This window comes from Centruroides sculpturatus, unplaced genomic scaffold (genome assembly GCF_000671375.1).
Source record: "Centruroides sculpturatus isolate CEXI.00-Female unplaced genomic scaffold, Cexi_2.0 scaffold214, whole genome shotgun sequence".
NCBI lineage: Eukaryota > Metazoa > Arthropoda > Arachnida > Scorpiones > Buthidae > Centruroides > Centruroides sculpturatus.
This window is the reverse complement of record NW_019384569.1, coordinates 412923-437546: the sequence shown is the minus strand read 5'-3', so window position 1 is coordinate 437546 and position 24624 is coordinate 412923. Positions and strand designations below refer to the sequence as shown.

Genomic DNA, 24624 nt, shown 5'->3' with positions numbered 1-24624 from the left:
GAATAATTAATATGTTAGATCACTTTTTAAGAAGCATAATAATTTTTTTATATTTTAAAGATTAGTAAGTTTAAGCATAAACTTAGAAATTATTAATTTTTAAAAATAAACTTACATAAACAATATATATAAAATGAAAGTTAAAATGAAATTCATCATATATTTCAGTTTTAAAGATGTAACATTGTTTGAATTTATGCTATCTTTGATTGACTTCTACTTTTTCTTTATAAATTCATTAATAATGCATTTATTAGGCTGATTTTAAATTTTATAAATAAATTTATTTGTATATAAAAGTATATTAATACTGTGAACTACCGGGAGGGTGTAGGTCTCCCGATCCGGCAACAGGTTGTTAAACCTTCTCACTGTCAGGATGGATGAAAGTTTATCCCTTTCCCGCTGTAACGGGATTTTATGTTTCGGGTCGAGTGGCGGAGGGAGGAGTGCTGTCGGTAAGAAGACAGGCGATACACGAGTAAAAGAGGACACCAATTTAACAAGATAACAACAATTTATTAGCTACATAGATATTACAATAACTAATTTCAAGGGAAATATATGAGTCCCTTAAATGCGAAGGGTCGAGAGAGAGTTCACAAAAATTTGTTCCATACCTTTTTATGTCTTTTAATATTTTTGAGGAAAAAGATTATGATATCTAACGGGTTGGTAGGATAAGGATAATAATTTTGCAGGACACAATATCGATAGGACACAGTATATCAGTCGGACACAATATTCGTAGGACACAGTATTAAAGTGACAGCAGATGAACGACTCTCCCGAGAGGGGGAAGCAAGGGGTTTTTATAGTTTCGTCGTGGGAGAATGGTCATGTGACCAATTGTTGTGAGGTAAAAGGTACGCGGATGGGTCAAAGTTGTTCCCAGGCCCATGCTAACTATCAACTTTGGAGTTGGAATGTGGGATTAGTTTCGAAATGGACGGATGTTTACTTTGAACGAAAGGGGAGATCGGAATTTTTCCCTTTTTTTAAGTTAGGTTTTAGTTTAGGGTTTAAAGGAAAATTTAATTGGGGTTTAGAAAAATGCGGGATATTAATCGGAAAATTTGGTAAAAATTCCGGATTTCACAATACATTTATTAATTCTTTACGTGTTTTGAACTTAGTTACTTCACAAAACAATATTTTGTCATAAAACATGATTTTTCCAAAAAAATCGTCAAGAAAATTTTCAAATGAATAAATGTCTTTTAATGGTAGTTCGTCTTAATTTATAACAGTTTTATTAACAGAAATATAGATATTAATAAGCTGATTTTTGATAGATCAAATTGTATATTTCAAATTCAACTTCTAATAAAATATTTATAAATAAACAATTAAATTTTAATTATTAAAGTATATTAAATATTAAATAAATAACTATTTAATTAGTATGTTAATATTTTGCATCATTTCTCTTAATTTATTTGTTCTCTTCAAATATCAAATATTTATTTATTCTTAAAAGTTTATTAATTATTCATTTTTAAGGAAGACATAATGTTAATTTTTTATACATATATATGTATGAACGAATAAACAGCTACCATCACAGATATTTGAAAGAATTAATTTTTTTATTATATACTTTTTCAGACGATGCTATCAGATGCTAATGCTCTTAAAAAACAGTTGGATCAGTTACATGTTTATGCAGACAAGTTAATTTCAAATGCAAAGTCTAAATCAGATACCAGTCACATATTGGATGAAATTGAAGCTTTAGAAAAGCGTCATCGTAAATTAACACAGAATCTTGAAAATCGCTGTGATGATTTGAAATCTGCTTCTGAAATAGTATCGCATTTTATGGTGAGTAAATAAAACAGTTCTAATTATTAATTGCATCATTTAAAATTTTTGTTAAAATTTTATACAACAATGTACCGGTATTTTTATTTATTTTCTACATATTTCAAATAAATAAAAATAGTGTAATGTACATTGTTTACACATTGCACATTGTATAAAAAGTGTAACTTTAAATGCAATGTAATGTTGGTCAGACAGCTGAACTGTAAGATGATTGATCATAGAGTTAATCCACCATTATGGGAATTCAGATTAAGAGTCCCATGATTTATCATAGCTATCCATGATAAATTATGAGAGTAATATAATAAGGATTGGATAGATAGTTGGAAAATCATTTCTGAACTTCTCATCCATGCAGTTTATAATCAATTTTTAGTACAGTTCTATAATTTTGTGTAATAATCTATTAAATAGTCTATTATAATAATTGTTTTTTAAAAAAATGTTTAATTTTTTATTTTTATTTATTTAAGGACAAAGTAAAATCTGTTCTACATGATTTAAGTGATCTAGAAGAAAAATTAGACAACATGAGTCCAATTGCAAGAGATATAAGAACAGTCACTGCTCAAATTAATGAAATGAAGGTAAAAAATAAATATAAATTTAAATATTACATATTATATTACATATAATATATAAATATAGGGTTTTGAAATAAGTGATAGAATGTTGAATTGAAATAAAATGAAAACCACAAAACAAAATATGCTACTAATTGTTTTATTTATAGTATATGTAGTGGTATTACACATGAAAAAATTAATATAATTTAAATGGCTCCAAAATTGCATTTGACAGTGAATATGATGAACCCAATTTTTGATGACCTGGCACATAAATCAGGCTTTATCTCTCCAATAACACAAATGATATTCACTTTAAGGAATCAATAGTTTGTGGCTTGTTGGAATAAACAAGGGATTTAATGTTCTACCATAAAAAGTAATTCAGTAGAGTTAAGTTGCAAGTTTATGGCAGCCAGTTAACAGCTACATTTCTTGAAATAATCCTGTCACTGAACTTAAACTCCTGACATCAATAATACAATAATTTCAACAGAAGTTAATTTTTGACTTCAACAGTACAATCATATTATGAGTTCCATTAGCTGGTTACATTGATCATAGAGCAAGTGAAGTGCACAAAATGTTGACTGAATTGAACACGAATTTTGATAATAACTTTTAATAATTTCAACACATTGAGGAACTTTAAATCTTTTCAGGATGATTTTCCAAACACTACAGAACAGATATTTAAATTGCTCCAACAATCATATTGTGCCTGTGACAATTTAAAGTTCTATAGCTTTTAATGAAGAACCCTGTATAAAGATAATTAGATTATGTAAATTAAAATTTTTGAAGATATAAAGTATAAATATGTTATATTTTAATGTATTAATTTTAATTTAAAAAAATAATTTGAAAGATAGTTATTACACAGAAGATATTTAGTTACCTGGGCTTTAATATATTAAAACTTTTGGCTTTTATTTTTAACATTTTTTTCATTTATGATAAGAATAAATTACTATTTAAAATTATGTATTCTTATCATAAATAATCTAAAGCAATAATACACTATTAATTTGAGGTGGAGAGCATATATTTTAAATTAAATAAATGTACATAACATAAAACACAAAATAAGAGAGATTTGCATTTTTGTAAAATCAGAAATATGATTGATTAAATAAAATAGCTAATAATTACTATCTAATAAGCAAAAGAGAAATTTTGTTTGTGACAGTGTTTTATCTGTGCAGGTATCATTGAATTTTGTCTTCTTTTCTCTTTAGATTTTCTGGAAATTTATTTTTATTTTGATTTATATACTTTCCTATAAATCCTTCCCATCATATTGTACAGAAAAATTTGTGAAAACCCAGAATTTTGTGGGTTTTCACAAAATTCTTTCAAATGACCATAAAAATTCATTTTATCAAAGAAATTATGACATTAGTAAGAACACATATTCCAAACAAGGATGCACTACTGGCTAAAATCAGCCATGTATTATCAGATGATATCCTACTACTTAATCAGTGTCTCTTTGCCTGATTACTAGTAATTTAGTTTACCATTTCTAAGGGAAGAACTTAATGTCATGTTAATATTTTAAGAGTATTTAAAAAATCTTATTAATATTATTTTTCATCTACTTTTGATATTTCTTTAAAATATAATTAATCTTCTTGAAATATATTATCTTAAAACATTTTATTGCACTTAATTAATTGTTGTTGTGATTGCTCTACTAAGAATTGCTTTCTTCATTATTTCAGAGAAATTTTTAACTTTGACTCTCTCTATCACTTTTCTGCTCCAATTCCAGCATGAGATCATAGGGATTGTTATTAATATTATCAATCTATCCTACAATTCTTTGCTCATTCCTTGCTTTAACCTTGACAAATATTTCTATAAAATACATTAGGGTGAGTCTTTACAAAGATACACAAGTAAAACAATATTTATTTTATTAAGAGGGAATCTAAAGAGAAACAATGAATTTACTAAACTTGAACAACACCTTAAATACTCTTTTCAGCAAGACTTTAATTTATTTAAACAAACCCCTTCTCCAAACCTTTAAACAAACAAGATTTTAATTTATTTTAGACCTTTGAAAAAAGGTTGAAAATGTTCATTTAAATAAATTAGTCTTTCTGAAAAGAGTATTTTAAGTGTTGGTCAAGCTAAATTCATTTTAACTTATTTGGATGTGTTTTTTGTTATGAGTTTACAAAAGCTGTGACAGAAGCAATTTTTTAATACTGGCCTATATAGTCATTATCTACTACATATACCAATGTTTAACAAAACTGTGTGTAGTTTTCAAATGTTTTTCATTGTTGAATTGTTCAATGTTATTTAAGATAATCCAAGTATCACTAAGTACAGTACATTGGCTAGTTATTAAATAATTATTTAAATTTAGTAACAAATAAAACTTATTCATAAAGAATTTTTTTTCTTTACATTTGAATTGATCACTCTATTGCTTTTGAGTATTTTAAATAGAGAATTTCACTTGTGTAAATTTTTTTAACCCTGTCCTGCGGACATTTAGGACTTTTAGCAGTATGAAGTGAGGGATTGGGTCTGACATTATTGAATAGTGTTTTTTCCCTCATTTTAAGCAGATTTTAAGTGAGAATATGATTTTTAAATTGAAAAACAGTTGACTTTAAAAAACAGTTTACATTTAAAATTTATGTTTATTACTTCACATTGATAATTTTTTCTTACCCTACAGTACAATTTGCATTTGTACTGATGTGATTCAGGTTTCTGTTTAGTTTCTATATCATATTTTTCTAGAATATTCTATACCATAGTAAAATATCTATTTAGTTCTTGAGTATTGGAACATCGAGTCACCAGTACAATTGATTTTTAAATTTAAGGAGAATAATTTTCAGTTAAAACTTAAATAATTTTACTATAATGAAACAAACCATAATTATAAATTAGATTTTTAAAAATTCTTTACGTCATAATAATTATGAAAAAAACAATGTACTGTATATACATTCTCCTCAGGAAAGTTTTTTCTATTTATATAGGTCAAGAAGAAGATTATTTTAATTAATGATTTCCATTTTACACGATGACAAAATAATCTGACACTATCATTCTTTTAAACTATTATTTATAGGATTTGTCATATGGAATTCTATTTGTCTGGTTTGTTGACAGGTGATATTTTTGTCTAAAACCATCTGTTAGCAGACAAATCAACTTTCATCTGACATGCTGCCAAATACATTACTATAAAAGTAATGTATTTGGCAGCTGGTTAGATTGAATGTTTATATTAAAATATTTAACATTGAAAATTAAATTCATTGTTTTATATAAACAAACATCAGATTGAAGTTGATAAGTAAATCATTAGAATAAATGATTTTATAGATTTAAGTGTAATTTTTTTTAATATTTAATTATAATTTTTTCTGTGTGTAAATGCAATTTCATCAAAAAGTATTGTAAGTATATTTTGATTGTTAAAATTGTATAAAATGTAGCATTATTACTATATTTATTGTATTATATTACATTATATATTATTATAAAATATTGTATTAACTATTTAGTGCTTTAAGAAAATATTCATTCTTTAGTGCACAGTTAAAATAATCAAACAAATGATCTAATGTAAATCAATCTTTACTTTAAAAAGCAAAATTAATTACATGATAAGAAATGATTTTCTAAAATTAATATCAATCATTTATTGTTACACATGTACACATACATACATGTTAAATATTTTCAAATGTATTTTATTTAAAATTTTATATATAGATGAAGCAATTAACTTGTGTAGTTTTATAATTCTGATTAATATATTTCCAGAAACAAAGAGATTAGACAGAGATCCAGGTATTTTAAGCCAAATATAGACAAAACATAAGGAACTGAGATCTGTCACTCACAAAAGTTTCACACAACATTTTCACTCTGCTTTGTTTAAACAACTGCACTTCAGTCTAGTGATACACATCCATATCTGCACAATTGTGTTGCAGATAATCAGAAAAATTGGATTGTTATGATTGTAAATGCAGGATGGATTAATTGATTTAAAGCATTATTTGACTTGCATAATATGACTCAATTACATGTGCACTTTAAAATATGGTGGTTACATTATCAACAAACTGTTTTATACAAACTTACTAATTACAAAGTTTATATCAAGAATATGAAAATTTGGAATTGAAAACATTGAAGTTATTACAAAAAAAAAAAAGATTAAAAGAAAAGTACTTGCAAATACTTGTTAAACAATTAGGCAGATTACTTCAAAAGTAATGAAAATTGTTGAAAATAGAGTATAAACAATTGGTAATTTGTTTCAAATATATTAAATTGTTTTTAGTAGAACAAATACACTAAATATTAAAGTATCTCAGAGATCATCTTTTTCAGGAGTTTGTTAATCTCACTTGGCACATGTAAGATCTTTTTGAATGCAATGCTTGCAGGCTTTTATGATCACTTTCAGATTGTCTGAGAAGAATTTGGAATTGTCAAATACACATAAATGTTAAGCAGCTGACAATGCAGATTCACATGACTCAATTTCTGCTACTTACTAAATAGGGCTTTTCTATTTCCTATCTAAATGCATTACCAGTTACATTGATAATGAATCTGTAAAATAAGCAAGCATAAGTTATGGATTTGAATACTGCTCTAGGATGATCTTTTCCTTTAGAATTTTCTAAATTATTTATTTAATTAATTAAAAATTAGCATAAATTAGCTCAAAAATTCAACAGTTTAGTTGTAATTAGAAAATAACTGTACATCATAAACTATAAAAAAGTTCATTTTTAACTTTTTTTAAATTTCAATTATAAATAGGATTTCTTTAGAATTTTGGGGAAAAGTCAAGAAGACTTTGTAGATGCAGAACATCAGGGTCATACTATTGTATCTCAGGGTTTTGTTCCAGATCCTAAAGGATGTAAAGATCAGGTAATTGCTATTTATAGAATTAAAATTTNGAGTGGCGGAGGGAGGAGTGCTGTCGGTAAGAAGACAGGCGATACACGAGTAAAAGAGGACACCAATTTAACAAGATAACAACAATTTATTAGCTACATAGATATTACAATAACTAATTTCAAGGGAAATATATGAGTCCCTTAAATGCGAAGGGTCGAGAGAGAGTTCACAAAAATTTGTTCCATACCTTTTTATGTCTTTTAATATTTTTGAGGAAAAAGATTATGATATCTAACGGGTTGGTAGGATAAGGATAATAATTTTGCAGGACACAATATCGATAGGACACAGTATATCAGTCGGACACAATATTCGTAGGACACAGTATTAAAGTGACAGCGGATGAACGACTCTCCCGAGAGGGGGAAGCAAGGGGTTTTTATAGTTTCGTCGTGGGAGAATGGTCATGTGACCAATTGTTGTGAGGTAAAAGGTACGCGGATGGGTCAAAGTTGTTCCCAGGCCCATGCTAACTATCAACTTTGGAGTTGGAATGTGGGATTAGTTTCGAAATGGACGGATGTTTACTTTGAACGAAAGGGGAGATCGGAATTTTTCCCTTTTTTTAAGTTAGGTTTTAGTTTAGGGTTTAAAGGAAAATTTAATTGGGGTTTAGAAAAATGCGGGATATTAATCGGAAAATTTGGTAAAAATTCCGGATTTCACAATACATTTATTAATTCTTTACGTGTTTTGAACTTAGTTACTTCACAAAACAATATTTTGTCATAAAACATGATTTTTCCAAAAAAATCGTCAAGAAAATTTTCAAATGAATAAATGTCTTTTAATGGTAGTTCGTCTTAATTTATAACAGTTTTATTAACAGAAATATAGATATTAATAAGCTGATTTTTGATAGATCAAATTGTATATTTCAAATTCAACTTCTAATAAAATATTTATAAATAAACAATTAAATTTTAATTATTAAAGTATATTAAATATTAAATAAATAACTATTTAATTAGTATGTTAATATTTTGCATCATTTCTCTTAATTTATTTGTTCTCTTCAAATATCAAATATTTATTTATTCTTAAAAGTTTATTAATTATTCATTTTTAAGGAAGACATAATGTTAATTTTTTATACATATATATGTATGAACGAATAAACAGCTACCATCACAGATATTTGAAAGAATTAATTTTTTTATTATATACTTTTTCAGACGATGCTATCAGATGCTAATGCTCTTAAAAAACAGTTGGATCAGTTACATGTTTATGCAGACAAGTTAATTTCAAATGCAAAGTCTAAATCAGATACCAGTCACATATTGGATGAAATTGAAGCTTTAGAAAAGCGTCATCGTAAATTAACACAGAATCTTGAAAATCGCTGTGATGATTTGAAATCTGCTTCTGAAATAGTATCGCATTTTATGGTGAGTAAATAAAACAGTTCTAATTATTAATTGCATCATTTAAAATTTTTGTTAAAATTTTATACAACAATGTACCGGTATTTTTATTTATTTTCTACATATTTCAAATAAATAAAAATAGTGTAATGTACATTGTTTACACATTGCACATTGTATAAAAAGTGTAACTTTAAATGCAATGTAATGTTGGTCAGACAGCTGAACTGTAAGATGATTGATCATAGAGTTAATCCACCATTATGGGAATTCAGATTAAGAGTCCCATGATTTATCATAGCTATCCATGATAAATTATGAGAGTAATATAATAAGGATTGGATAGATAGTTGGAAAATCATTTCTGAACTTCTCATCCATGCAGTTTATAATCAATTTTTAGTACAGTTCTATAATTTTGTGTAATAATCTATTAAATAGTCTATTATAATAATTGTTTTTTAAAAAAATGTTTAATTTTTTATTTTTATTTATTTAAGGACAAAGTAAAATCTGTTCTACATGATTTAAGTGATCTAGAAGAAAAATTAGACAACATGAGTCCAATTGCAAGAGATATAAGAACAGTCACTGCTCAAATTAATGAAATGAAGGTAAAAAATAAATATAAATTTAAATATTACATATTATATTACATATAATATATAAATATAGGGTTTTGAAATAAGTGATAGAATGTTGAATTGAAATAAAATGAAAACCACAAAACAAAATATGCTACTAATTGTTTTATTTATAGTATATGTAGTGGTATTACACATGAAAAAATTAATATAATTTAAATGGCTCCAAAATTGCATTTGACAGTGAATATGATGAACCCAATTTTTGATGACCTGGCACATAAATCAGGCTTTATCTCTCCAATAACACAAATGATATTCACTTTAAGGAATCAATAGTTTGTGGCTTGTTGGAATAAACAAGGGATTTAATGTTCTACCATAAAAAGTAATTCAGTAGAGTTAAGTTGCAAGTTTATGGCAGCCAGTTAACAGCTACATTTCTTGAAATAATCCTGTCACTGAACTTAAACTCCTGACATCAATAATACAATAATTTCAACAGAAGTTAATTTTTGACTTCAACAGTACAATCATATTATGAGTTCCATTAGCTGGTTACATTGATCATAGAGCAAGTGAAGTGCACAAAATGTTGACTGAATTGAACACGAATTTTGATAATAACTTTTAATAATTTCAACACATTGAGGAACTTTAAATCTTTTCAGGATGATTTTCCAAACACTACAGAACAGATATTTAAATTGCTCCAACAATCATATTGTGCCTGTGACAATTTAAAGTTCTATAGCTTTTAATGAAGAACCCTGTATAAAGATAATTAGATTATGTAAATTAAAATTTTTGAAGATATAAAGTATAAATATGTTATATTTTAATGTATTAATTTTAATTTAAAAAAATAATTTGAAAGATAGTTATTACACAGAAGATATTTAGTTACCTGGGCTTTAATATATTAAAACTTTTGGCTTTTATTTTTAACATTTTTTTCATTTATGATAAGAATAAATTACTATTTAAAATTATGTATTCTTATCATAAATAATCTAAAGCAATAATACACTATTAATTTGAGGTGGAGAGCATATATTTTAAATTAAATAAATGTACATAACATAAAACACAAAATAAGAGAGATTTGCATTTTTGTAAAATCAGAAATATGATTGATTAAATAAAATAGCTAATAATTACTATCTAATAAGCAAAAGAGAAATTTTGTTTGTGACAGTGTTTTATCTGTGCAGGTATCATTGAATTTTGTCTTCTTTTCTCTTTAGATTTTCTGGAAATTTATTTTTCTTTTGATTTATATACTTTCCTATAAATCCTTCCCATCATATTGTACAGAAAAATTTGTGAAAACCCAGAATTTTGTGGGTTTTCACAAAATTCTTTCAATTGACCATAAAAATTCATTTTATCAAAGAAATTATGACATTAGTAAGAACACATATTCCAAACAAGGATGCACTACTGGCTAAAATCAGCCATGTATTATCAGATGATATCCTACTACTTAATCAGTGTCTCTTTGCCTGATTACTAGTAATTTAGTTTACCATTTCTAAGGGAAGAACTTAATGTCATGTTAATATTTTAAGAGTATTTAAAAAATCTTATTAATATTATTTTTCATCTACTTTTGATATTTCTTTAAAATATAATTAATCTTCTTGAAATATATTATCTTAAAACATTTTATTGCACTTAATTAATTGTTGTTGTGATTGCTCTACTAAGAATTGCTTTCTTCATTATTTCAGAGAAATTTTTAACTTTGACTCTCTCTATCACTTTTCTGCTCCAATTCCAGCATGAGATCATAGGGATTGTTATTAATATTATCAATCTATCCTACAATTCTTTGCTCATTCCTTGCTTTAACCTTGACAAATATTTCTATAAAATACATTAGGGTGAGTCTTTACAAAGATACACAAGTAAAACAATATTTATTTTATTAAGAGGGAATCTAAAGAGAAACAATGAATTTACTAAACTTGAACAACACCTTAAATACTCTTTTCAGCAAGACTTTAATTTATTTAAACAAACCCCTTCTCCAAACCTTTAAACAAACAAGATTTTAATTTATTTTAGACCTTTGAAAAAAGGTTGAAAATGTTCATTTAAATAAATTAGTCTTTCTGAAAAGAGTATTTTAAGTGTTGGTCAAGCTAAATTCATTTTAACTTATGTGGATGTGTTTTTTGTTATGAGTTTACAAAAGCTGTGACAGAAGCAATTTTTTAATACTGGCCTATATAGTCATTATCTACTACATATACCAATGTTTAACAAAACTGTGTGTAGTTTTCAAATGTTTTTCATTGTTGAATTGTTCAATGTTATTTAAGATAATCCAAGTATCACTAAGTACAGTACATTGGCTAGTTATTAAATAATTATTTAAATTTAGTAACAAATAAAACTTATTCATAAAGAATTTTTTTTCTTTACATTTGAATTGATCACTCTATTGCTTTTGAGTATTTTAAATAGAGAATTTCACTTGTGTAAATTTTTTTAACCCTGTCCTGCGGACATTTAGGACTTTTAGCAGTATGAAGTGAGGGATTGGGTCTGACATTATTGAATAGTGTTTTTTCCCTCATTTTAAGCAGATTTTAAGTGAGAATATGATTTTTAAATTGAAAAACAGTTGACTTTAAAAAACAGTTTACATTTAAAATTTATGTTTATTACTTCACATTGATAATTTTTTCTTACCCTACAGTACAATTTGCATTTGTACTGATGTGATTCAGGTTTCTGTTTAGTTTCTATATCATATTTTTCTAGAATATTCTATACCATAGTAAAATATCTATTTAGTTCTTGAGTATTGGAACATCGAGTCACCAGTACAATTGATTTTTAAATTTAAGGAGAATAATTTTCAGTTAAAACTTAAATAATTTTACTATAATGAAACAAACCATAATTATAAATTAGATTTTTAAAAATTCTTTACGTCATAATAATTATGAAAAAAACAATGTACTGTATATACATTCTCCTCAGGAAAGTTTTTTCTATTTATATAGGTCAAGAAGAAGATTATTTTAATTAATGATTTCCATTTTACACGATGACAAAATAATCTGACACTATCATTCTTTTAAACTATTATTTATAGGATTTGTCATATGGAATTCTATTTGTCTGGTTTGTTGACAGGTGATATTTTTGTCTAAAACCATCTGTTAGCAGACAAATCAACTTTCATCTGACATGCTGCCAAATACATTACTATAAAAGTAATGTATTTGGCAGCTGGTTAGATTGAATGTTTATATTAAAATATTTAACATTGAAAATTAAATTCATTGTTTTATATAAACAAACATCAGATTGAAGTTGATAAGTAAATCATTAGAATAAATGATTTTATAGATTTAAGTGTAATTTTTTTTAATATTTAATTATAATTTTTTCTGTGTGTAAATGCAATTTCATCAAAAAGTATTGTAAGTATATTTTGATTGTTAAAATTGTATAAAATGTAGCATTATTACTATATTTATTGTATTATATTACATTATATATTATTATAAAATATTGTATTAACTATTTAGTGCTTTAAGAAAATATTCATTCTTTAGTGCACAGTTAAAATAATCAAACAAATGATCTAATGTAAATCAATCTTTACTTTAAAAAGCAAAATTAATTACATGATAAGAAATGATTTTCTAAAATTAATATCAATCATTTATTGTTACACATGTACACATACATACATGTTAAATATTTTCAAATGTATTTTATTTAAAATTTTATATATAGATGAAGCAATTAACTTGTGTAGTTTTATAATTCTGATTAATATATTTCCAGAAACAAAGAGATTAGACAGAGATCCAGGTATTTTAAGCCAAATATAGACAAAACATAAGGAACTGAGATCTGTCACTCACAAAAGTTTCACACAACATTTTCACTCTGCTTTGTTTAAACAACTGCACTTCAGTCTAGTGATACACATCCATATCTGCACAATTGTGTTGCAGATAATCAGAAAAATTGGATTGTTATGATTGTAAATGCAGGATGGATTAATTGATTTAAAGCATTATTTGACTTGCATAATATGACTCAATTACATGTGCACTTTAAAATATGGTGGTTACATTATCAACAAACTGTTTTATACAAACTTACTAATTACAAAGTTTATATCAAGAATATGAAAATTTGGAATTGAAAACATTGAAGTTATTACAAAAAAAAAAAAAGATTAAAAGAAAAGTACTTGCAAATACTTGTTAAACAATTAGGCAGATTACTTCAAAAGTAATGAAAATTGTTGAAAATAGAGTATAAACAATTGGTAATTTGTTTCAAATATATTAAATTGTTTTTAGTAGAACAAATACACTAAATATTAAAGTATCTCAGAGATCATCTTTTTCAGGAGTTTGTTAATCTCACTTGGCACATGTAAGATCTTTTTGAATGCAATGCTTGCAGGCTTTTATGATCACTTTCAGATTGTCTGAGAAGAATTTGGAATTGTCAAATACACATAAATGTTAAGCAGCTGACAATGCAGATTCACATGACTCAATTTCTGCTACTTACTAAATAGGGCTTTTCTATTTCCTATCTAAATGCATTACCAGTTACATTGATAATGAATCTGTAAAATAAGCAAGCATAAGTTATGGATTTGAATACTGCTCTAGGATGATCTTTTCCTTTAGAATTTTCTAAATTATTTATTTAATTAATTAAAAATTAGCATAAATTAGCTCAAAAATTCAACAGTTTAGTTGTAATTAGAAAATAACTGTACATCATAAACTATAAAAAAGTTCATTTTTAACTTTTTTTAAATTTCAATTATAAATAGGATTTCTTTAGAATTTTGGGGAAAAGTCAAGAAGACTTTGTAGATGCAGAACATCAGGGTCATACTATTGTATCTCAGGGTTTTGTTCCAGATCCTAAAGGATGTAAAGATCAGGTAATTGCTATTTATAGAATTAAAATTTAAAAAATAAATAAATAAAATAATTTTTTAAATAACTATAATAAAAAATTATAGGTTGATTTTTGTCTATCATAAATTATTATTTTTATTTTAAAAGTTTTGATTTTAAATATACATAGGGTGTTGTTTTCAAGCTCCAATGGTCCATAAAACAAAGACAAGTGTAAATAACAAAATGAATTTATTACCAAAAGTTAGGTACAAACATGGTTACTTTTTGACATAATCAATATGAAGATTGAAGAATTTGTCATATCTGTGGACAAGCTTTTCCATCCTCTTGTCATAGAATGTTGCCACTAATGACTTGAGATGGGCCCTAACATTATTTTGAAGATCGTTATTAGTCTCAAATCTCTGTCTTCCTAGCCAATTTTCCTGTTCAGGAAAGAGATGGAGTTGCTTGGTGCCAAATCAGGGATATATGCTGGGTGTTTAAAGGTGGTGAAGACTTCCACCCAGCTTAAAACTTTTTAATGTGTGAAGACTTCCACCTCTTTCCTGAATTGAAAACTTGGCTAGCAGGGCAGAGGTTTGAGACTAATGACGATCTTCAAAATAATGTTGTTAAAGCCATCTCAATTCACTGGCGGCAACATGCTATGACAAAGGAATGGAATGTGGAATCATGCTTGTCCACAAATATGACAAAATTTCTCAACCTTCACAGTGATTATGTCGAAAAGTAACCATGTTTGTACCTAACTTTTGGTAATTAATTCATTTTGTTATTTACACTTGTCTTTGTTTTATGGACCATCGGGGTTTGAAAAAAAAACAGCTCTCATAATTTTTTAGTTCTAATTAATTAACTGTATATGAACAATATAAATTACTATTATTATTATCAATAACTTTCATAAGTTTGTTGATATTTATCACATAAAACTGAAAATAAAAATAAAAATTACATTTGCAGTTACTGTTTTTGTTCAAGATCAAATGAAACTAAAATGTTTTTATAATATTTTAGTTTTTAAAATTTGATTGTGTAATTAAAAAATCTCTTTTGCAGTCTATTCTGAAGATGACTATTTAAAACAGAAGAAAAAAAAAACCTTTGTTTTTTTTATATATGTACATTAGTTGCTAATTTTTTGGTGTTTAGTTGTTTTTATTACTAAATTACACTAATATTGTCTTAGCAATTGTAAATATTAATAGTATTGGAATGATAACAAATGTTTTTGGATTTTTGAAAAATGGTTTTAGCAACCTTCTTCCAGTAGAATACATAATGGAATGCCACAATGGTAGTTTGGATAATAATATTCTAGAATATTACATTGTGGCATTCTATTATGTATTCTACTGGAAGATGATCACTAAATACATCCAAAAACCTTTTAATTACTAAATTTTTGCTGCTTTTTCAAGATTACTTGAGTATGTATTGTTATTTTTACACAATAATTTTGAATTAGCATTTGAATGTTGCTGAGTGAACAGTTATTTTAAATTCCTTTTATGCTTTAAATAAAGATTTTATTAAAGTTTCAGTTAATTTTTAATTTGAAATTGATTTTATCATACTTTATCACAAGGTTAATAGTGTAAATTGTTATTTTCAGTTTTGTGTGATTTTTTTTTCCAAAAAACAATCACATATCAATAAGGCTATTAATAAATTATTCTATTCATTACATTTTATAGTTAGTTATTTATTCTGTTAAAAAAATGAATTATTCTGTAAAATTATTTAATGATTTTTAGTTAGCAAATTTACAACGCCAATTGAATCGTATCAATGAAAGGGCAAAAACACGTCAGAACAATTTAGAGACCATGTCAAAACGCTTGGAACAATTTTATAAAAATTACAATGAAACGACTCAAAATTTGAACGATGCTATTCACAAAGAAAAGTCATTTTCTGCTGTTGGAGGAGAAATTGAAATGGTTAAAATTCAACAAGAAGAATTTAAGGTAATTTATTTTGTCTAAGGTGTATTTTATTTTATTCTCAAAAATTAAAATATTTTGATAATATTCTGATTCATTAAATTTTTTAATTTTAGATATTTCAAGGATATTGTATGGATGAATTTAATAAGGAAGTTGATGAGATTAATCAAACTGGACAAAGCCTTATTCAATCAGCAGCTCCTGGTGTTAAAACTAATAATTTAGAACAAGATTTAGAAAAGCTCAATGATAAATGGAACAGTTTAAAAGAAAAAGTATGTGATAATATTTAAATATTTTTAGTTTACTAAAAGAATCTTATTAGATCATTAAATTGATCTAAAGATAAGAAAACAAAAAATAAAAGTAACTTATCGTAAAAGTCAGAAAACTTTTAATAGTTCTTATATATTCAATTAATCTAACTTACAACTGAATATAAAATACAATATAATATTTAATATTCTATTGTATTCAATATTGTATCTGTTTATTATGGATCAATTTTAATAGTAATGTTTATTTTTTTAAAAGCTGTATTTAATACTTAAATAAATGTTGTAACAAACAATATGCTAATAATATTTATTTTGTAGTTATATGATAGAGAACGTCGACTAGATGTAGCTCTCCTTCAGTCAGGAAAATTCCAAGAAGCTTTAGCAGGTGTGGAAAAGTGGCTTCAAGATACAGAAGATATGGTAGCAAATCAGAAACCTCCTTCTGCTGATTATAAAGTTGTAAAAGCACAACTTCAAGAACAGAAAGTTAGTGAAATTTGAAATTAAAAACTTCTAATGATGATTAGTAAAATATCTAAATTAACTAATTGTTTCTTCTTAGTTCTTGAATAAATTGCTGTTGGATAGGCAAGGAAGCATGTCATCTTTAATGACTATGGGAACAGAAGTCATGCGCAATCTTCAACCTTATGAGCAAGCACAAGTTGAAGGACAATTAAAAAATCTAATGCATAGGTTTGAAGATTTAATTACTGGTGCTCAAGAACGTACTGATGCTTTAGAAAGAACAATTCCAGTAGCCCATGATTTCCAAGAAAAATTAACACCTTTGGCTGAATGGTTAGAACAAACAGAAAAGAGATTAGCTACTATGGCAACTGTTCCAATTGAAAGAGAAAAATTGCGACAACGTATTGCTGAACATGGGGTATGTATAAAGTAATTAAAACTAAATTTCAGTTATATTTAAAGTTTAATTTTATCAAATTTAAACTATTTTTATATCATTAGGCTCTTCATGATGATATAATGGATCATAAAGAAGCTTTTGAAGAGCTAACTGAATTAGCACAAATGTTAATGAGTTTAGTTGGAGATGACGAAGCACAGACAGTTGTGGAGCGTTTACAAGAAATAACAGATCATTATGCAAAAATAGTTGAACAAAGTGAACACATTGGTCAATTATTATCTGAAGCTCATGAAGGAATAGGAAGCTTCCTTATCAATTTTGAAGATTTAATGGCTTGGATTGATGAAATGGTATCTCGTTTATCCCGCTATCAAATTCTGAGTGTGTATGTTGAGAAGTTACAAGAACAATTGGATGAACTTATTGTAAGTATTTTTTATCATTAGCAACATGTTTAAAATAAAATTTATCTGAATTGATTTTTATCTATCAATAATTTAGGAATTAAGTGAAGAAATAGCTGATCATCAAAAGCAAGTAAGCGAGGCTGTTAATTCTGGTCAAGAAATGATGAAACATGCATCAGGTAATTATTAAGTTATTTAATTATAACATTATATTATCATTATTAAAAAAACTCATAAATAATTTTTTATAATTTTTACTCAAAAATAAAATATTAGTAATGAATAAATTATTTCATAAAAATTTCAATATATTAAGAAATTGTTCCAAAAATTAATTGTAATAAAAGATTTATAATAATAAAATTCAAGAAAAGAAATAACATAATTCATAAACTTAGAATGTATATGGTGTTTATTATGTGATTCTGCAGTTTGTTCATAAGTTAAAATGATGTAAAATATATTAATAATTTGTAAGCAAAAACATTAGAACTATTAGTCAGTACTAGTAATTATTGTTTATTGTGCTATGATAAAAAATATTTAATCATTTTTAAATTTATTACTTAAATCAAAAATACCTTCAGGACTCTTTCCATATGCAATTGCCTGTTATTATTTGAATTTATCTTAATCAAATAAATCACTTAAATATCTTACAAAGTATTGTAATTATTCAGAGATCAGCAATCTGAATCTCATTTTGTAGCAGGTGTATTTATCATCATCTTTGATACTTTAGCAATATATTTTCCATTTTTTTAAGATAAATCTTTTCCTGTGTTTATTTTAATAGTTTTTTTACAAATCAATTTTTAAATTAGAGTCTTAAGTAGATAGATAAATCCACTAAACTCTGGTTGTCAGTTCATGCCTGACTAACAAGCAAGTTGCAGGTTTTTCAAGTTTTTGTTTACAGGTTTAATAGGACAGTATCCCATAGAAAACCCTCATATATGGTGCCCCACTTGGAGTTTGCCATGTTTTATGCAATCCGATCAATTTCTAAATTCAAAATTTTAATAAATATTGTTCTGGTACATATTCAAATGTAACATTTTTAAAAATGCAATTAGTTTATGCTAAATAATTGAAGCTATTCAGACCATAAAATCTATGCTTTTCATGGTTTTTTTTTTACAAAAATTAAAATTTCAATGAAAATAATTTTAAAACGTTTTTAATATGTTTATTTAATTTCCAAATGTACTCATTAATGAAGTCTAGTATAATGTTTTATTTTTCTCCCAGATCATGAGTTCAAATTTCATATCTGCCAATATAGATATTTGTTAAGATTTAGCATTTAAATTATATGTTTATAACACAGATTTGTACAGATTAGAATGAAAAATTTTTGTTAAATATATAAATAATTATTATTATTAAATGAGAAATTGAAAGATTCAAACGATACAGTATCCATTTGCCATTCACATGTTATGGATTTAAATCTCAATACCAGATTCTTGTCCTTTCTGATTTTTAACCTACTACAGAATTCTCTTCTTTAAATTGAATTCTTAGGAATATTCAGTTTAGATACATTACTATCTTATGCTGATGACAGGGAATCAGGGAATTGCTTTTTTAGATAACAATCTTGAGTATTGTAAACATAGGTACCAGTACCTCTAGTTCTTCTTTATATAAACGTTCTAAGATGGATTATTAGACACACATAATAAACTTTTTTTAATACAAGAAATCCTCGTTAGTTCAAAATTCAAGGGATGAAATAATCACAATTTCAAATTACTGAGTCTTGAATTTACATGTGTGTCAAATGCCATATTTTTTATATAATTTATTAATTAGAAATTAATAATAATAATATAAATGTGAAGATAAACAACACGTCTGGTGAAAACCTCACAGATTGCCAGATAGGTTTTATAAAAAGTTAAGCAGAATTCCTCAAAATGTAGTCCAAATTATTTTTAAAAGTGGTCAAAAAGTAGTAAGTCACCCAAATGTATTGATCTAAAGCCCTACACATATTTCAGTTTGCTATTTGTAGCCCAATCTTTCACTCCCGAAAACTAGCCATATTATATGAAATAAGAGAAAAAAGTGTAGTCCATGGGTAAGGTGACATCCGAAAATGTGTTACTGTAAAAGCAAAGTCATATTGACCAGATCAGGGTTGTTCTTGGTCTATTGTTCTCTTATTGCATGGAGGCACTTCAATCTAAATGAATGAATGAGTTAACATAGCCATATCACAGTTCAGACAGAATTTTCACTTTGAATTTCAAAGTAGCCATATTTCAAACTAACCAAATTCCGTAAGATGTAAAACTCTATATCCTTGGCCATGACAAAAGTACAGTTATGAACTAATGGAATTTTGAACTATTTGAGTTCAAATTAACGAGGATTTCCTGTAGTGACTTTTTCCATAAAAATTATGTTATTTATTTTAGAGTTAATAAAATTTAATACTCAATACTTAAAAAATATTTTAGGTGATGATGTTATTAGAATGAAAGAAAAACTTGATATGTTGCAAGTCAAATTTTCTGATCTAACGAGTAAAGCTACTGATAGACTCAGACAAGCTCAGGAAACTTTACCTGTTGTTCAGAATTTCCACAGTTCTCATGAACGCTTAATAAGTTGGATGAATGAAGCTGAAAAGGATTTGAAAACTTTGGAAACTGTTGGACTTAGAGTTCAGGAATCAACTATAAGTGTATATATAATATTTTATACATAAATTTTTACAAGTAATTTTTTATATTGTTGAAATTCATTTCTATGTTTATCAAATAGCGTTTAGAAACAGAAATTCAGGAATACAGGCCTTTGATTGAGACAATAAATCATCTTGGTCCACAATTGTGTCAAATGTCTCCCGGTGATGGAGCTACAGTTATTGAAGGTCTTATCTCTCATGACAATCGCCGCTTTGATACTATTTGTGAACAAGTACAGCGTAAAGCTGAAAGAATTGATCTTTCTAAACAAAGAAATGTAGAAGTAAGTTTCAAGACTCTTAATACATTTTTATAAGCTTGCATTACATTAATAAATATTTGAAATTCATATTTTATCCAAGAAATTTATATAAAATAGGTAACAAAATTGTAATCAGTATAAGTATTTTAAAAAAATTAATTTTTAAAGCTATTAAAATTAAAAATATATATATTTGAATATTAATGTTTATATTTGTAGGTTATTGGAGATATTGATGAAATATTGGATTGGTTTCATGAAGCTGAAAAACAGATGTTGGAAGCAGAACCTCTCATTGTTGATCCAGATTCTTTAGCAGCCTTATTAAAAGAACAAAAGGTAAATTGTAATTATTTATTGACATATGTAATTAAATAAATAAAAATAATTACGGAATTTGATTTGGATAGATCTTAAACGATGAAGTCAGCAGTCAAAAAGGACGTGTTCGAGACATACTTGCCTCAGCCAAGAAATTAATGAGAGAGTCTTCGAGTGATGATTTAGCCCATATCAGAGATAAAGCCGATGAGCTTAAAGATGTAGTAAATACTGTATCAGCTCTTTCTGCTGATCGCCTCAGTGCCTTGGAACAAGCACTCCCTCTTGCTGAACATTTCTTTGAAACTCATGCAGATATAAGTCAATGGTTAGATGAAATGGAATCTGAAGCTGAACTTTTAGAAACTCCTGCCTTGAATGCTCATCAAATCAAAAAACTTCAAGATAGGAATAAAGTTAATATTTATCATTAAATAATTTTTAATTATTCAAATATATTACAGAATTTATAAAAGTAAATTATTTTAAATTTCATTTAGGGATTATTGCAATCAGTTAATGAACATAAACCACTCTTGGATAAATTAAACAAGACTGCTATTGCTTTGAAAAAGCTTTGCAGTGCAGATGAAGGTGATAAAGTCCAAGCAATTTTAGATCTGGATAATAATCGCTACAACAGCTTAAAAATGGCACTTCGTGAATGGCAAGATGCTCTTGATGAAGCTCTGCAGGCAACTTCTCAGGTATTTTTATGTCTAAAAATTGTCCATTATTTTCTTTACATCTTTAACATGAATTATTTTATATATTACAGTTTTCTGATAAATTAGATGGAATGCTAAATGCATTATCATCTACAGCAGAACAGCTTAATAATGCTGAACCAATATCTGCTCATCCAGAAAAAATACATGAACAAATCTGTGATAATAAGGCTGTTTTGAAAGATTTAGATAAACGTTCAAGTGCATTAGAAGCAGTTAGACGAGCTGCTGATGATGTAATTACCAAGGCTGGCGATTCAGAAGAACCTGCTGTGAGAGGTAAATTTTTTAAATTCCTTTTTTAGTACTTGGTATGGCTTTAATTGTTTAAAAAATATAATAAAATATATATGTATTTATGTATGTATGGGTTTTACGAGTGACCATAAAAAATGAATTTTTACTCTCACGTCTCTGTTATATATAAGAGGGAAAGTACTATATATATGTATTTATGTTAAAATAGGTTTTACGAGTGACCATAAAAAATGAATTTTTACTCTCACGTCTCTGTTATATATAAGAGGGAAAGTACTATTATACATAGGGATACAAAAGTAGGTATGCAGTTGTGAATAAAAATTACTGTATAATATATTACTATATGTTATATATAACATATTCTTCAGGGCTTATCTCTTCTGGATATTTTGGATTCCTTCCATCATTACCGTTCCGTCCCATTGTGGGCTTATCACACCCATGTTGGGCATAATAATAAGGCCACTCTAAGTGCTTACAGAACGGAAAAAAAATGAAAAATATTTATAAATAATTGTAGAAAATTGATAAAGAAGATATGTCTGTTTGTTTCCTTAATCTCGAGAATGGAGTTAGATAGCTGACTGGCACAACTCCACTGCTAAAGGAAAAGTATGATTTACAGGGGCAAGTAAATACTAATTGAAGATGGAGAGCATATATTTTGAGTTAAATAAATTANTTTAAATTCCTTTTTTAGTACTTGGTATGGCTTTAATTGTTTAAAAAATATAATAAAATATATATGTATTTATGTATGTATGTGTGTATAATTATTTAAATCTATAAAATTTCAGATATCAAAAAGAAACTTGACAGACTTAGTGATTTATGGGATACAATCCAAAAAGCTGCTCGTACCCGAGGGCGATCTTTAGAAGATGCTATGATTGCAGCGGAGAAGTTCTGGGATGAATTAAATGCTGTGATGAAAGCATTAACAGAATTGCAAGATAACTTAAACTCACAAGAGCCTCCAGCTGTAGAACCAAATGCAATTCAGCAACAAAAAGAAGTATTGCAGGTATGTAAAAATTAGATGTTAAAAATAAATTAGAATTTATAGGAATGCTATTTTATTAAAATATTCATTTAACATTTAAATAGACTATTTGTTTTTTATTTGATTTTTCATTTCTTCCATATAACAGGAAATCAAACAAGAAATTGAACAAACCAAACCAGAGGTGGATCATTGTCGTCTTGCAGGTCAAGGATTGATGAAATTATGTGGAGAACCAGATAAACCAGAAGTCAAAAAACACATTGAAGATTTGGATTCTGCTTGGGAAAATGTTACTTCATTATATGCTAAGCGAGAACAAAATCTCGTAGATGCAATGGAAAAAGCAATGAACTTCCATGGTATCCTTCAGGTATTTGAAATTATTCAAATTTTTTAATATATACAGCATGTAATGTACATAAAACTATACATTTCAATGACTTTTATATATACATACACACACATTACGCTATATATGTAAATATGCACATTTACAAGGTAATTCAAAAAAGACTGTACAACTTTGAAAGCATCAGAAAACTTAATTAAATTAATTGAGATATTAATTTATAATAAAACACATCAAGTTTTATCTCAAACAGTAATTTTGGTTTGATGTGAGTACTATTGATGATGTAGTAGCCATTTCACCTGATTTCAATTTCTTGCCAAATTCAAACCTCTATATCAGTTGTCAATTTGGTGACTGTGACTGTGATTCAAGTTTTGAGCTTAGTGAGATTTTCAGGCATGGATGGAGTAAACACTAGATTTTTAATGAAAAATTGAGAGGTGTCAAATTGGAAAATAAGGTGGCCATGTCATTGGTTCTGTTTGACCAATCCACTGACTTGGGAAACATTTATTGAGGAAATCCTGGACATTCATATGATAGTGAGTGCAAGGCCATTGAGAGCCCAGAAATATAATGGACTTCTTTTTGTCATTTTTTGAACAAATGAAATACGTAAATATTTGTTTTTATTATTGTTATTAATAAAACACATTCTTAAAGATTTTAGTTTATTAAAAATAACTACTATATAGCATCACTTTAGGGCACTATTGCTCTAAGTTTTCTCCAGGTCGGGAAAATTCCCTGCTTCCTTTCTCTCAGTGGTCCTGATGGAATAGTATGCTGTTTTGCTGAAAGTATATTCATACTTTTGCAGAATGAGAGAATTTTCTGTTATGAGCATGTTCCATGGTTGCTTATAGTTTTTTGAAGTCCCAAATTCTGTAGTTGTGCTCACTAAGATGAAATGTCAACACATTGCTGAAGATAACATTGTCCTGGAATATTTTCTCAATCCAATGCAACATTTCTGCACTATATGAGACAAACTCAATGTGCTTTGCTCTAAATTAACAATTCAATCAGTTTTGTAAGTCTTCTGATAAAAACTTTATATGTTTTTCAAAGTTGTCAAGCCCTTTTTTTTTAGCTATATACAGTTCAAAAAGCTTTTACATATATGTATATGCTGAGAGCATGACATACATATATATTTACTTCTTAGCAAAAAGACTTAAAAACTTGAATACATTTTTTGTGTATAATCATCTGTTGGCTGTTACTCTTTTGAAATGGTTTTTTTTTTTTTTGTGCCA

At 26.8% G+C, this 24624-nt stretch overlaps 1 protein-coding gene across 1 annotated transcript in view; it reads left to right on the top strand.

Annotated features, from left to right (window-relative positions):
- The window catches only part of LOC111624135 (microtubule-actin cross-linking factor 1-like), a 126278-nt gene that overhangs the window by 76692 nt on the left and 24962 nt on the right, over nt 1-24624 (top strand). The window contains exons 49-68 of the mRNA XM_023366930.1: nt 1609-1824; nt 2301-2414; nt 7209-7400; nt 8528-8743; nt 9220-9333; nt 14129-14242; nt 15983-16195; nt 16288-16449; nt 16771-16941; nt 17018-17344; nt 17428-17754; nt 17831-17915; nt 20205-20431; nt 20512-20718; nt 20917-21036; nt 21108-21434; nt 21519-21725; nt 21797-22025; nt 22805-23031; nt 23159-23383. Of these exons, the coding sequence (XP_023222698.1) occupies nt 1609-1824; nt 2301-2414; nt 7209-7400; nt 8528-8743; nt 9220-9333; nt 14129-14242; nt 15983-16195; nt 16288-16449; nt 16771-16941; nt 17018-17344; nt 17428-17754; nt 17831-17915; nt 20205-20431; nt 20512-20718; nt 20917-21036; nt 21108-21434; nt 21519-21725; nt 21797-22025; nt 22805-23031; nt 23159-23383 (4020 nt within the window). The remainder of the gene's footprint in view (nt 1-1608; nt 1825-2300; nt 2415-7208; nt 7401-8527; nt 8744-9219; nt 9334-14128; nt 14243-15982; nt 16196-16287; nt 16450-16770; nt 16942-17017; nt 17345-17427; nt 17755-17830; nt 17916-20204; nt 20432-20511; nt 20719-20916; nt 21037-21107; nt 21435-21518; nt 21726-21796; nt 22026-22804; nt 23032-23158; nt 23384-24624) is intronic.